This window comes from Giraffa tippelskirchi, chromosome 7, assembly GCF_054371585.1.
Source record: "Giraffa tippelskirchi isolate mGirTip1 chromosome 7, T2T-mGirTip1v1.2.pri, whole genome shotgun sequence".
Classification (NCBI taxonomy): Eukaryota; Metazoa; Chordata; class Mammalia; order Artiodactyla; family Giraffidae; genus Giraffa; species Giraffa tippelskirchi.
The window spans coordinates 91613319-91629242 of NC_137281.1; the positions used below are offsets into that span (position 1 = coordinate 91613319).

Consider the following 15924-nt stretch of genomic DNA (forward strand, 5'->3'; position numbering starts at 1 on the left):
AGAGATGACGACATCAGCGCGCGGCTGCGGCGACTGCGAGAGACGGGGAGGGTTTCCGGGGCTACCGGCCTGACCGCCGAGAGCTGCTGTCATGGCTGCCACTCCGTGGGCCTTCTTTTCCGTCCTTCTGCTGCTACTATCAAGGGGTGCCCAGAGCTCGGAGGTGTCTGGGTCTACCTCCGAGGGGTCAGGAGGAAGTGGGGTCGGCATTGGAGATCGCTTCAAGATTGAGGGGCGTGCGGTTGTTCCTGGAGTGAAACCCCAGGACTGGATCTCGGCGGCCCGAGTGCTGGTAGACGGAGAAGAGCACGTCGGCTTTCTGAAGTGAGCATCCTGAGGGCAGCGCGAAAGCAATTGGGATGGAAGCTGGAAGGGAATTCCCCCTGGGGGAGCTAAGTGTCAAAACCTGACGACGTCGCTGTCCGAGGGTGAAAGGGCGAGCACCGCTAGCGGTCTGTGCCGGGGGTACATTGCCAGGCAGTCTGACGTTTTCCCCTTCCTGATCCTGTACCACAGAAATAAGGATGGCAGGTGCTCGTCCCAGGGCCAGAGCAGTGGAGTCAGTTATCTTCAACTCCCTTTAGCCCCGGATGGGGACGACCATTTCTGGGCCCTGGGGACAGGTGGACCCTTTATTTGTCTTTTGATGAATTCTTTCCTTTGCATTTCATCTGGTTTCCCTGGAATTTGGCTTCTTTTTGCACTTCATTTCAGTCTTTTGGTAGCTTCATGTTGTGTAGAATGATGCTAAGCAAGTGGGAATTCTCAAAGCCCACAGGGCTTCTAGTGATGACACAGACTGGAGGCTAATGTTGCTACTACTAAAATTAATGGGCCCTGAAGTCCCTAATCAAAGTACCTTTTTTGCCTGTAAGTGGGATTGTTGTTCTTTTTTACACTTGAAGTTATCGAGGGTTTTGCAACATCACTGTTGTCATTTATGTAAGACTCTACACTGTTTATGCTCTTCTGTCCTGTCTGGCAATGAGTAGAAATAGGATTTGAGCCTATATTTAAAAGACGTGGTGAATTTATTAGCACTGTAGTTCTGTATCAGCCTGCTTTTCAGATGTCTAGGCATAAGTGTAATATGATGTTTTAAATCTTTCAATTGCTGCTTGGAAAGTGAAACTTTGAACTGTAAGTGGTAAAGGAAGTGTTCCTCTGGTGGGTTTGTATACTAACAAGTGGTATCTGAAAACAAGACAATTAATTCTAAATCTGTTTGTAAATATTCAGTCTCCAGGTGCCTTTGAATGAGAATTTCAAACTCAGATTAATAAATAATAAAGAGAAGCTTATGGTCATTTTTAAAGTGCTGTTTATCATTAAAATTCTGGCATTAGGCCATTCTTGAAGTTTTACTCTAATAAATGATCTTTTAATAATAAAACTCTCATTAAGCTTTAGAAAATTACCATGATTAACCATTTGATCTCTCTTCTGCCATATACAGTTTTTAAAATAAGCATTATTTTTATTGAAAATAATTTGTGATTTGTTTATTGAAGAAAATATAAACAGAATAGAGATAGCGAGCCTTAACATTTTATTGTATCTTTTTGGAATTATATGACATTTTTAATACTAATATACAATATACAGTGCTTTGTAACTTGATTTTTTTCATTTAATATTTTGTGAACAGCTTCTGGTGCCTTTTCGTATTCTTTCATTTATATGTAGAAAGGTTGAGAGTTAATATGAGGGGCTTATTGTGACAACCATTTTGGAAGAGGGATAGGTAATTTGTCCTGTACCTGTTATACATAACTAGCATGCAATTTTGACTGCGTTTATGCTTGTTGATGGTGACTTAAGACTTTCTTAAATGAAGATTAGGGGAATTTCAACTGAAGACTACCCATGCCACTTCTTGCTCTCATCACTGTGTATGTGAACTTAATTTATCTTGTCCTCTGTTTGGGGGCATGTAGATAGTTTTCAGTTTTTTGAAATTATGTGCTATGCTTTATGAAAGATTATATACTATAAATTTTTTGAACTGTTTATTATGGAAAACTTCAGACATATGCTAAAATAAACAGAATAACTTAGGAACATATCACAGTTTACTGTTTGATTTCATATCTGCTATCTGCACCTCTTTCCTTTCTTTCTGGAATATTTTAATGTGATCTTAAACATAATATAATTTCACTTGTAAAAACACTGTTATGTATCTCTGAAAGATAAGAACTTAAAAAAACCTACAGTACCATTATTGATTTCACAAAATAAATAATAATGTCATTTAGTACCCAGTCCATTTTTATGTTTCCCCACTTACTTCAGAAATACTTTTAATGTGCTTGTTCTTTCAAATCAGAGTCCAGCAAGGTCTGTGTATTGCAGAGTGCATTTTAAAAATCAGGCTTTAAGTTTTCATTGTAAAATGTGTATGTTATCTTTTAAAGTAAACTGTTTACCCTAGGATGAAAAATATATTAGCTTTTTGTTTATGCCATTAGTTCTGCTATTATTTATGTTGCCCAGGAATTAGTTGAATTCTCTTTTTTTCTGGACCTAGAAAAAAGTTTTGAAATTCATTCAGTTAGGGTCCCATCAAGAAACTGAATAATTAGAATAATTCAAGGAAAGTTTAATGAAAAGATTAACCAGGGTAGTCATAGTGTAAGGAAACAATCAGATTAAGCAGTACTCCAAAGTTTACAACTTCAAAGCTATTGTCACCTCTAAGCCTGAATGGAGGCTAGGAAATAAAGGTTATTGGAATCTAGAAAAGAGGAAAGAACAGCATAGAGAGGAGCTGGGTCTCTTGCCAAAGCCAGTTAGGGGGCCTCGCATGGAAAGAGCTGGGAGGAAAGTATACTAAGCTCGCTTTCTTCCTTTCATGCTGTTGGGAGAGGAGAAGGGTGGAGAATGATCTGAAGGAAAATAGAAGACATCCAGCCCAGAAATAAGTTAACTTGATGTTTATATTTCAACTCCGTTTCAGTTTAGTGTGTACTTTGAAATAGAATGGAACTTCTTCCTCTTACTTTTTAGTAAACATGGTGGATGTGACAGAATCATTCCTTTAACTGTGAAAGAGCCTAATGATTTAAGGAACAGTATTTTAACATTATTATGAGACTAGCAATTCTTTGATAAAGTCAGTCCTTTTAGAATCTTTGTTTTCCTGAATCATAAACTTTTTTCCCCATCAGAATGGCAGTTTCTCATTAGCAAAACAAATTAATTTCGGTCTGTGAACCTGAAATGACTAGTTCTGGATGGGGTAGTTTTCTTAGTCTGGAAGGTTTAAAAGAAATCAGTAAGGCAAAAGTGAATGGTTTTAACTCCCATAAACATTTTAAACTTACACATAGCCAAAAAGAAGTAACCAAAATAGATGGGAACTATTTGTAACAAGTGGAACAAGCAGTATTTAATTACCTTTTGTGTGTGTGTGTGTGTGAAAACCCGAAAAAACGCAAATTAAAACGAGGGGAAAAAGCCATTTTTAATTAAGAAATTGTTGGAGGGGTTTGGCAAAATTGGAACCCCAATATTGTAGGACTAACATATTCATTCCCTTGAATGAAGACGACTTTAGGGTTGGACCTGTACCCCTGTCCCCTGTCATCTCTGTCCTGCAGAAGGAACAGAAGTGCTTTCTGTGTCAGGGGTCTCTGTGGAATGGGCTGGGGCATTTTCATTACCCAGGCAGTGTAATTATGGAAGCTGAAATGTGGAACAACTCTCACCGGTTTGGGTTTGTTTTGTTTGGCTAAATACTGTGTCATTTTGGGGGGTATTGGTTTGGGAGTTAACTGATGATTTAAAACAAAGGAATAAACTGTTGATCATAAGTGACTAAATAATGATAATTTCATTGTTCCAGGACGGATGGGAGTTTTGTGGTTCATGATATACCTTCTGGATCTTATGTAGTGGAAGTTATTTCTCCAGCTTACAGGTTTGATCCTGTCCGAGTGGATATCACTTCAAAAGGCAAAATGAGGTAAGGACAGCTGATTTAATTTTTACCAAAGGCTAGGCTCCTGAATACCTCATTATATATTCCTTTCAGAGTTTATAGTTAAGGTTGAAAGGTTTCTTGTTTAAACTGCAGGTATTCCTTAAAACATTTAAAGCATCCTTATACTGTTCCAATTTGAGCATTGATGATATTGTACAGTTGAACTTTCTCCTGCTCTGGCTTAACATTCATTTTAAAACGCCTAATATGACTATATAGAGAAGAGGTAAGATTACTTACTATAGGAGCAAAAGCACTGTGAAAGTTTTAATTGAAATGTGATTATTAAAGTTGGAAATAATTTAACTTTTCTAAGTTGAAAATATTTATCATTTGTTTTTCATTGGGATATTTTGAAGGATATTTTGATCCTTCAAAATGAGGATCATAATGAGAAAAAGTACAGTATTAGAGGCTGGAAAACAGGAAAAAGTTAGAATTTCTAAGTAGATGAACACGTGCTTTGAAGTTGAGTGAAAATTTTGGGCTAATTCAGGCTCTAATTCTGGAATACCACAGACCCCTTTCAAGTTAGAATCAGTTGTCTAGATGTCCACAGTGTTTATATTTAGCCTTCTGCTGTTATAAGCCCAGTTGATTTATTTGTTATTAGTCTAGTGCCAATAGTGCTCTCTTTGGTGTAATCTGACCAGGAGGTATAGGAAGCAGTCTTCTTGCTTGCTTGTTTGCTTTACTGAGCTTTAATTGACAAGTACCAAACAATTTAAAACGGTAATATCTCTTCTTTGTTTGAGCTATCACAAAATTACTTTATGTTGCTGTAATATATCTTTCCAGGTAGCTCAGTGGTAAAGAATCTGCCTGCCAATGCAGGAGACTCAGGAGTCTTGGGTGCAGTCCCTGGGTTGGGAAGATCCCTTGGAGAGGAAATGGTGACCCACTCCAGTATTCTTACCCTGGAAAATCCTGTGGACAGAGGAGCCTACCAGGTTACAGTCCACAGGGTTGCAAAGAGTTGGACACAACTGAGCAACTAGGCATGCATGCAGTAATAAAGAAGAGGTCACGCAAAGGCAAAAATAATTTGGGGGTTAGAGGAACTATATTTTATTACTGACCTTTTCTTCACATGCCTAGCATATTTAGGTTGATTTGTGGAGACCTCAGATTGAGTTGATGTAAGAGAGACATTTGGTTTGTACCATAATATTTATATTTGAGTTAGCGTTTACTCCTAAAATGCTTTCCTTCTTCCTTTACTTTTTTTTGATTATTGAACATTTTTAAAGTATAATATGTAAATATGCTGTAATTAAAATAGTCAGTCATATGTTGAGCTTTATATCATACATCCTTTATATCAGCTGTATATTAGTTCCTTGATGTCAGCTCCTGATAATGGATAGGTAGAGTTTTCTTTTTCCTCTTTTAGCATGTGTAGTGAACACAGTTATTCTGTGTAATTTAAATTCTTGGTATTATTATGAAACCAATACTGTGATGCTACGAAAAATATATTCTTTGGAAACAAATTACTTTGTCCTATATTTTTGAAGTTAAATTATTATCTTAGAATATTCAACTTTATCCAGATTCTAATATTACTTGCTATTGGCTACTCAGAGCAAGGGTAAAACTTGAATTAAAGTAATATCCTCCAAATATGTTTATAAATATTTTTGGTGTAATAAACATTGTTTCAAAGTAATTGAACCTCATTAGCTATTGACTTTCTCATGTCTTTTTAGAGGCATAAAATTTTAAAAATATATATTTATATATAAAACTCTAGTATGTTAATATCTAAACTGTAAAGAACGTATCATGACTTTCTATATATTTTAGAATTGCAAGTGTGGACATGGAGGGGGGTTTGTAGATTTACCATATGCACTTTAGATAAGTTTGAGAAGCTTTAAAAATTACTGGAAATACTGGGAGTTCCTGGGGTTCAGTAGTTGGGACTCTGCACTTTCTTTGCAGTGAGCCTGGGTTCAACCCCTCATTGGAGAATTAAGATACTACAAGCTGAGTGGCCAGGCCAAACAGACAAAAAACTGAATACTGGAGGGAATGAGAGTTGTTAAAATGGGATATTTTTTGATTAAAAACTGTAATTTATTTTTATTTATTCTTTTTACTTTGAATTTTGCATAAAGCTGTTGTTCAGTTGCTAAGTCGTGTCTGACTCTTTGCGACCCCATGGACTGTGGCACGCCATATTTCCCTGTCCTTCACTATCTCCTGGAGTTTGCTCAAATTGATGTCCATTGAGTCAATGATGCCATCCAACCGTCTCATCCTCTGTCACTCCCTTCTCCCCTTGCCTTCAGTCTTTCCCAGCATCAAGGTCTTTTCTAATGAGTCAGCTTTTCACATCAGATGGCCAAAGTATTGGAGCTTCAGCTTTAGCACCAGTCCTTCCAATGAATATTCAGGGTTGATTTCCTTTAGGGTTGACTGATTTGATCTCCTTGCTGTCCAAGGAGTCTTCTCCAGCACCACAGTTTGAAAGCATCAATTCTTAGGAGCTCAGCCTTCCTTATGGTCCAACTCTCATCCATTTATGACTACTGAAAAAACCATAGCTTTGACTATATAGACCTTTGTTGGCAAAATGATGTCTCTGCTTTTTAATCTGCTGTGTAGATTTGTCATAGCTTTTTTTCCAAGGAGCAAGCATCTTTTCATTTTGTGGCTACAGTCACCATCCTCAGTGATTTTGGAGCCCAAGAAAATAAAATCTGCCACTGTTTCCATTTTTTCTCCATTTGTTTGCCATTAAGTGATGGGACTGGATGCCATGATCTTAGTTTTTTGAATGTTGAGTTTTAAGCCAGCTTTTTCACTCTCCTCTTTCACCTTTATCAAGAAGCTCTGTTAGAGTGGTATCATCTGCATATCTGAGGTTGTTGATATTTCTCTGGGCAATCTTGATTCCTGCTTGTGCTTCATCCAGCCCAGCATTTTGCATGATGTACTCTGCATATAAGTTCAATAAGTAGGGTGACAATATACAGCCTTGATGTGTTCTTTTCCCAATTTTGAACCAGTCCATTGTTCCATGTGCAGTTCTAACTGTTGCTTCTTGACCTGCACACAGTTTTCTCAGGAGGCAGGTAAGGTGATGTGGTATTCCCATCTGTTTGAGAAGTTTCCACAGTTTGTTGTGATCCACACAGGCTTTTGCGTAGTCAGTGATGCAGAAGTAGATGTTTTTCTGTAACTCTCTTGCTTTTTCTATGATCGAACGGATGTTGGCAATTTGATCTCTGGTTCCTCTGCCTTTTCCAAATCCAGCTTGTACATCTGGAAGTTCTTGGTTCATGTGCTGCTGAAGCCTAGCTTGAAGGTTTTTAGCCTTACTAGTGTGTGAAATGAGTGAAATGAGTTTGAACATTCTTTGGCATTGCCTTTCTTCGGGATTAGAATGAAAATTGACCTTTTCCAGTCCTGTGGCCACTGCTGAGTTTTCCAAATTTGCTGGCATATTGAGTGCAGCACTTTCACAGCATCATCTTTCAGGATTTGAAATAGCTCAACTGGAATTCCATCACCTCCACTAGCTTTGTTCGTAGTGATGCTTTCTAAGGCCCGCTTGACTTCACATTCCAGGATGTCTGGCTCTAGGTGCGTGACCAGACCGTCATGGTTATCTGGGTCATGTAAGACCTTTTTTGTATGGTTCTGTGTATTTTTCCCACCTCTTCTTAATATCTTTGCTTCAGTTAGGTCCTTGCTGTTTCTGTCCTTTATTGTGCCCATCTTTGCATGAAATGTTCCCTTAGATATCTCCAGTTTTCTTGAAGAGTCTTTCCCATTGTATTTTTTTTCTCTATTTCCTTGCATTGTTCTCTTAAGAAGACTTTCTTATCTCTCCTTGCTGTTCTCTGAAACTCTGCTTGCAGTTGGGTGTATCTTTTCCTCTTTTGAATAAAGTAGTCTAAGCAGTTAGAAATATTTTCCTAAAATACAAAGTTTTATTCGCCTTTTCACCTTGGATAAAGAGTACTACCTGCTTTAACTTTTAAGGACAGGTTGCAGCAGTGGGATTCATATTTGCAGAGTTATTCCTGATGATTGGATACTTGAAGCATAGCTTAAAAAAAGGCCCTTATCGTTTTAATTATTGGGGGGTGGGAGACAGAGTAGAGAACAAAGAAGGACTTATATAAGATACTAATATTCTTGACCAATGTTTTTTAAGTGTGCATGATAAATTAGTTTCAAATAAATGGGACTTCCATTTTTGACATTCTGGCCGAATGAAAAATTTTAGAAATGCTGGATAAAACATGATAAAAATGTCCTTTTAAATGTGTAACTCCCCCCCAAAGTAAGGGAACTCCCCAGAGAATAAACTGCTTTCCCACCTGGGAGATTTATTATTCTGTCACCGAAAGGCTTAGATTTTATTAGCAGTGTGTAGATGGAAGGCAAGCTTTGGGCATGCTAGGAGTCAGAGTCAGACTAGAGACTTGGTTCTCTTCTCAACCCTTGGCCTGAAATCCAAGAGATCAGATTCCCAACCTGGTCCTGGCTTTTGGAGAGAAAAATCTATCCTGAAAATTGATAGTCATACCCTCATTGAAATTTGGGGTATTCACTTATTACTTCCTGCATGATTCAAAAAATTCCAGTCTGAAAAATTAATAAGATGGTCCCTGGTCATAATCCTGGACTCCTGGCAGAGACAAGTGCATAACCTCTCTGGAGGCAGATACTCTCTGTCCACACCTACACATAAGTAAAGTCTACTTAACTTATAAAAGATAACCAAGAAAACAATGTCCATGGAGTTAGCAGATGAATCAGACCTCTGATAACTCTAATTTTATTTATTTGTTTATTTATTTTTGGCTGTGCTGTGTCTTTGTTGTTGTGTGGGCTTTTCTCTAGTTGCAGCAAACGGGCTACTCTCTAGTTGTGGTGTGAGGGCTTCTCACTGCAGTGGATTCTCCTGTTGTGGAGTACCAGCTCTAGGGCTCAAGGGCTTCATTAATTGCACCTTCTGGGCTCTAGAGGACAAGTTCAGTAGTTGTGGCACTTGGGCTTAGTTGCTATATGGCATGTGGGATCTTCCCAGATCAGGGATGGTACTCATGTCTCCTGTATTGGCAGGTGGAATCTTCACACTGAGCCACCAGGGAAGCCCTGAGAACTCTAGATAGTAGAATTATTGGATATAGACTATATAAAATGGTTTAAAGTATATTTAAAATGCTTTAAACAAAAATATTTATTGCCATAATACCAAAATAGACCATAGATAATACCAAATAGACCATATGAAAAAAAAATAAAATTGAACTTTTGCAATCAGTGTATGCTTTGGAATATAAAACTCAATGGATGTGCTGAGCAACTGAACAGAAGTTTGACAAGTTGGAGGACAGATCAGAAAAATTAGCCAGAAATCAATACAGATGAAGGAAAGGACTCTGAATGTGAGAGTTTAATAAGATGTGGAGTAAAGAATGAAAAAGGGGCTACCCTGATGGCTCAGTGGTAAAAAATCTGCCTGCTGTTGCAGGAGACATGGGTTTGATCCCTCATCCAAGAAAATCCCATATGCCATGGAGCGACTAAGCTCCTGCGCCACAATTATTGAGCCAGTGCTCTAGAGCCCGGGAGCCACAATTAATGAAGCCCTCCAGCCCTAGAGCCGGTGCTCCGCAACAAGAGAAACCACTCTAATGAAAAGCCTGCTCAGCAGTGAAGCCCCAGCACAGGCTCCCCTGCCCACTCCGCCCCCGCCATGAAAGAATGAAATGGTCTAACACTTTTCTAATAGAAGCTCCAAAAGGAAACAATAAGAGGAAATGAGGGAAGCAACTTTTAAAAAGTACACTGAAATATGTGTGGACATGGGGGATTAAAATTCATAGTATGTCTGGTAAAAATGTAATGTTACTACCTATGGCACTGTTGCAGGACTTTCTTGAATCATAAGTTTTTCTTGCAAAATACCCTTTGCAATTAGATATACCCCATAATGCATATCTCAGACAATCAAAAAATTCCAACATTTTTATATATTGATTGGAAAATAAGTTTATTATTAAATCGAATCAGAGAGCTTTAGAGCTGGAAGAATTCCAGAAGAACTTTTGGTGTAACCAGAAAAGCTAAGAACTTAAAACTTGCAAGCCTAGGTAATAACAGATCTATAACTAGAAACTAGGTCTCTTGATTCCAAATCTAGTTTCTTCTCTACATTTTGCTAAGTATTTTAGACATATAGATGAAACTACTCTGATCAGATTTTCAAGATCAAAAATTTAAATGCCAAAGCATTCTGGAAAAAGTTAAAGGTAATTATAAGGCATTGCTAATATAAGCAGTTCTTTTAAATAGTAATGCTTGTAATAGGATTACTGATGCTTTTTTCATGTTGCTTTATCAGAGCAAGATACGTGAATTACATCAAAACATCAGAAGTGGTCAGACTGCCCTATCCTCTCCAAATGAAATCTTCAGGCCCACCTTCTTACTTTATTAAAAGGGAGTCTTGGGGCTGGACAGATTTTCTGATGAACCCAATGGTATGTATCAGGCTATAATAAAGTACCTTTACTAATCTCTAATTTGCTTATAGGCAATTGAAAAATCCTAACCCTGTGATAAGGAAGCTGGGATCAAATTGTTGGATGAAAGGATTATTGTGACTAGTTTATGAATTTCAAGAAAATAATAGCTTTGGGACTACATAATGAAAAAAAATAGTATCAAGAATGGCATGGTAGATTTGACATTGAAATGTGCACCAGAAATTAGATAAGTAGTTACGTTTAAAATTCACATAGAAAAAAAAAAAAAAAAATTCACATAGAATGAGTGTGGTAAGTCTCCAAGGGGTTGCAGAGAGTCAGACCCAACTGAGCAACTAAACACACACACAGTCATGTGATAAGTCACACATGTAATAAGTCATGTGATAAGTCACATGTGTGGTAAGTCACACATGGAGTTAGTTCTCCTTCATACTACCTGCATATTAGGCCATTGATGAATGTGCCATCACTTAGTAAATTGCCCTCTTGATGGGACATGTACTTTTTTTCTCTCTCTTTCTTTTGAATGTGGAATGAACAGAAAAGTTATTTTGTGGTAATCTAAGTACTTGCTATTTTCATGAAATGATATTATGGTATCCACTAATATAAAATTCTAATAGCATAATTCTTCAGAAAAAAGTTAACTTTTTTTTTCTTTGCTGTTTTTTGAAACTTGAATTATTACCTTACAATTATCTTAAGTGTTAATCATATTTCTTCATGATAGCTATTTAGATCACAAGTAGGGATGTTTCATGCTGTACATCTTTGAGAGGAATAAATTAGTACCTGGAATCTGCAGTTAGGCCTGAAGACGCAGGAGGGTAGAGTGGATGGACGAAATCAGTAGTGAGACTCCAAAGCTAATTGAGCAATATCTTCCGTGTTCTCGTTTCTGAAATTTCCATGGGAACGTATGCAGTGCGAGAAGCTCCTAGGTCATTTTTTAAAACTTGTCTGCTATAGTAGTTGCCTAGTAGTATATTGTACATTAGAAGGGGGATATTTTGTTTTCTCCAAGAACCTCAGGTCATCTGGAAAAAGCTCAGCTGGTCATCACGATCACCAATCTCAGTAGCAGACTGCAAATTGAAGAAAGTGAACAGGTAGTTCTGTTTGCAAACTGTTTGTGTTAAATAAAACTCTGAACTCTGCAAAATGATAAGTAGCACAGATATGAAGCGAGGTGTCTGTATAAAGTCCACACAAACTTATAGATAAAGCTCTTACATTACAACAGTGCACCTTGCTGTCAGCAGGGCTCATTCAATAGAGTTGAAGTGGTGACTGCTAGTTTTATTCTATTTACAATATTTAATTCCATCATTGGTTGTTAAGTTCAGATTTTGTTCTACAGTTAAGTGGGAAAAACATTTTCTGAATTTTTTTCTTTTACAGGTTATGATGATGGTTCTTCCATTATTGATATTTGTGCTTCTGCCCAAAGTGGTCAACACAAGTGATCCTGACATGAGGCGGGTAAGATGAATGAACCAGGTTCTGATGCCTGGTCATCCATTGCTGCTGAATGGCTTGCATTTGTTCAGCTTTATCCTAATTCCTAAGCCAAATTCATCTACAGGTTGTGTTGATACAGTATTATATGTTTCTGGCATGTAATTGTTTCCATTGGACCAGATAAATTCAGTTGGTTCTGTCTGATAAAAGCCTGGATCTCTTCATATAGTTAAGACATTCTATTTAGTACTTGCTTCTGTGTGCCTCACTTGTTAAATAGCTGAAATGCATAATGATTCTGGTATACCTAATCTAAATATTTCACTAAATGGTAGCTTCTTATAATCTACCTTTATTTTATAAAGCTCTTCAGAGTATATACCTTTAGTTTATATGTTCAGACACACAAAAGAAATTTGGATAAACCACAGGAGAAAAATAGAATAGTGGTTTTCAAACTCTACCACAAGATCATACTGTTTGGTGAGGGGGATAGGAGTTGCCAAGTAAGATGCTTCAAATTTAGTGCCACCATCTCGTCTCTTTTAAATATTGGCTTCTGTATAAAATCTTCAGAATTGAAAAAAAAAAATTATCTATTCTTCACCCCAAACCATCAACATACATCTCCTGAATTCCAAGTTTTTCTGTTGTATTTACTATACTGATGTATTTACACCTATTGATTACTGAATAAATACTTATTATCAATTTTTAGGTTCTGGATACAGGGGATACAAAGATGAGTTATATGTCATCTCTGTTGTCAACAAGCTCAGTTAAATATAGGAAATAGAATGGATTTATAAATCACTTCTTTCTGTCATAGGATTGTGTGTGTGTGTTTTAAATGGGAAAATAAGCTATCCATAAATAAAAATGTCTGTTGAGGTACTAGGTAAAGGCATATATCCCATGCTGGAATGGCAGAAAAAAACTTCATGAAAGAAAAATGCTTTATGATGTTTCAAAATGTTTTATTGCTAAGTTTTGACATCTTTGCCTCTGTGTTGGTCGGAAGGTGTACCTCCTCTATCCTTATATCTGTTAAGGCAGTTAACTCTCCGTGGTATCAATAGAAGGAAGCATTAGAAGTCACACTGGGTTAAAAATTCATTTCTTGCAAAATGCTTTTCACGTAGTATGCAGTATAAAAGTTGTTCATTCAAGAGCTTCAGAATTGAACAGATTCAAAAATAGAGTTGATATATTTTTGCAGAGATTCAAGACCTGTTACCATATACATTTAATTCTTGATTACTAGGGGATGTTAATATATCTGATTTATATTTATAATGTTTCTTTTCCTGGCCTTATTTAAAGCATTTTCTCCTTGAAAACTCATATATAAATTCTACCTTTGGGGAGAAAACCCTAGCTAATAATTGAATTAAAAATTCGATTTTAAATGATAGAAGGGTATTTCCTATTTTTTTTTCATGTCTGAACCAATACAATTATGAGTTCACTTTTGGAATGTCACATGAAATTCAAACGAAGCAGAAATTAATATTGTCAAAAGTGGAACAGTACTTTAGAGATTGTTGGCCCAGTAAGGGTTAGGACAGAAACCTCAGAATAAAAGTACCATTTTCTTAGGTCCTGCCAGTGACGGTAACATTTTAACATTTGTGTTGCTTGCTTTAGATGCTATAACTGAGGTCACTCAAGTCATTCAGTGTTGATAGATTTACTAAGACCCTTAGGAATCAAGTCTTGGAAATATTATAGTTATCTTCAAACTTTTCTGATAGCATGATATATAGTTAAATATTGATATTCTAATTAAATGCATCTAGAAGAAGCATGAGTTTAAAAATACTTGTTAAAACAAAGTATTTTAATCAGAAAACAAAATAAGGTGGCAGGAGAAGAATCACATTATGTCCATTATCAGAGAAAATCCCCTTTACAAAAACATAAATGGAATCAAACCCCAGGCAACACTTCTGAGCATTACTGAGGATCAGAATGCTGAGTAATGTAAGGGAAGCATGAAATATGGTTTCGAAATGCTGTTGGGTGCGACATTACATCATTGCTCAGAACCAGTACCTTTTTACGTTTCTCTCCTCCTTCCTAAATGGAAGTGTTAGTTGCTAGATGACTTGAAGGATCATTATCCTTTCATTATCAATGCCTTTCATTATCAATGTGCTTTGTCTTCCCACAGGAGATGGAGCAGTCAATGAATATGCTGAATTCCAACCACGAATTGCCTGATGTTTCTGAGTTCATGACAAGACTCTTCTCTTCAAAGTCATCTGGCAAATCTAGCAGTGGCAGCAGTAAAACAGGCAAAAGTGGGGCTGGCAAAAGGAGGTAGTCAGGCAGGCCAGAGATGGCATTTGCACAAACACAGTAACACTGGGTGACATCCATGTCTTGAGGGAAAACCATGTGAAGCAACTACTGTAAACTTGAGTCATCCTCAAAGTTGATCTCTTAAAACTGTTATGTGTGATAACTCTTTAGCACATGTTTTGTATTTGGTACACAAGGAAACCCAGCTTTCATCCTTTGTCTGTATGAGGTCAATATTGATGTCACTGAATTAATTACAGTGTCCTATAGAAAATGACATTAATAAATTATATGAAGTACGATACATTATGTATATTAAAATAAGTCTTAATCCAGAGATAAAATTATCTTGTCAGTTTTTTTTCACTTTAATGTTTCCTTTATTCCTTACAGTTTTCTTCTGTCTTTCAGTATCCAAGGCTTGAACTTGACCTTTCCTATTTAAAAAGAGTGCTTGGTGGTTTTAGAACAGCATGCACCATGGGTTTCTGTGTAACTAAACCGTTGAAAATTCTTAGTCCCGCCCTGTAGTTTTAACATTCCCTGATATTTGAAGTAGAACCATATGTTCCTGATGTAGTTTTAATTTTTATTATTACAGCTGGTTTCAGAGTGTGGATGTATGAATTAGAGTGGATGTTATCAATCTTTAAATTCTGGTTACCATCTGTGGTTTCATTTTACAGTTATTAAACATCAGCTCTATACTGTGATTCAAGGTAAGATACAGAGATGGATAATAGCCAGTTCCTGTCTTCAATAGAGCTTATTATGTATGGAGGAAACACAAATAATAACAGAGAGTGAGTGGCCAGGGCAAAGAAGCACAGGAGTAGGAGAGCCTTCTAGAGTCTGAAGATGGAAAATCAACCTCACAGCTCCATGTTGTCATGTTGGTAGTACAGCAGAGGTCCTTAACAAATCCTCTCATCTTCCCCATTATTGATTCTCAGAGGTATTGGAATATAAATTACTACTTTGCAGTTAGGAGTATCTCAAAACCTTTTATTTCGATAAGTTATGACAACTTTTCTTTTGGATTGTTTTAATTTAAAGAACTCTGAGGCCACAGTATTGCTTCTGGTAGGGCTTCTATCTTCTCTTATGTTAAAGAACCCCCCTGTTGCTTTCTTAGGATTATTAAGTTAAAAAAAAAAAAGGATTGGTTCAAACTCTTATTTTCCTTCTTATAATAGGTACCGTTGTTCATTAAAAAAAAAGTTTTTTTAATTTATTCATTTATTTATTTTGACTGTGCTGGGTCTTTGTTGGCCATTGTTCATTTTGAAATGAGGTATTTGAGTTTTCTTTTAAAGAAATAAGTTAAAAACAATAAAAATTTAAAAAAAAAAAGGAATCTCCTGGCTGTCCAGGGGTTAGTACTCTCTACTTCCACTGCAGGGGGCACAGGTTCGATCCCTGGTTGGGGATCTAAATCCTGCATGCCATGTGACTTGGCCAAAAAAAAAAAAGAAGAAAGAAGTTCTGATTTAGGACATTTTAAAAACTGTATCTTTGATTATATTACATACACTAAAGTTACCACACTAGTTAAGCTATGAATGAATAAGGTGAATAAACTGGTTAATGGCAGAACTAGGTCTTTTAAAATAATTATTTATTGAAATGGCTAAAATATCAGAGCATGAGTTGAATTAA

General features: G+C 36.7%; 1 protein-coding gene across 1 annotated transcript; it reads left to right on the forward strand.

The window, feature by feature from the left end:
• On the forward strand, positions 1–14609 carry EMC7 (ER membrane protein complex subunit 7). The gene is made up of 5 exons (XM_081507032.1): positions 1–324; positions 3848–3967; positions 10353–10491; positions 11902–11982; positions 14135–14609. The coding sequence occupies exons 1-5, from the start codon at positions 92–94 to the stop codon at positions 14285–14287; spliced, it is 726 nt and encodes a 241-aa protein (XP_081363158.1). The 5' UTR covers positions 1–91; the 3' UTR covers positions 14288–14609.
• The last annotated feature ends 1315 nt before the right edge of the window (positions 14610–15924 follow it).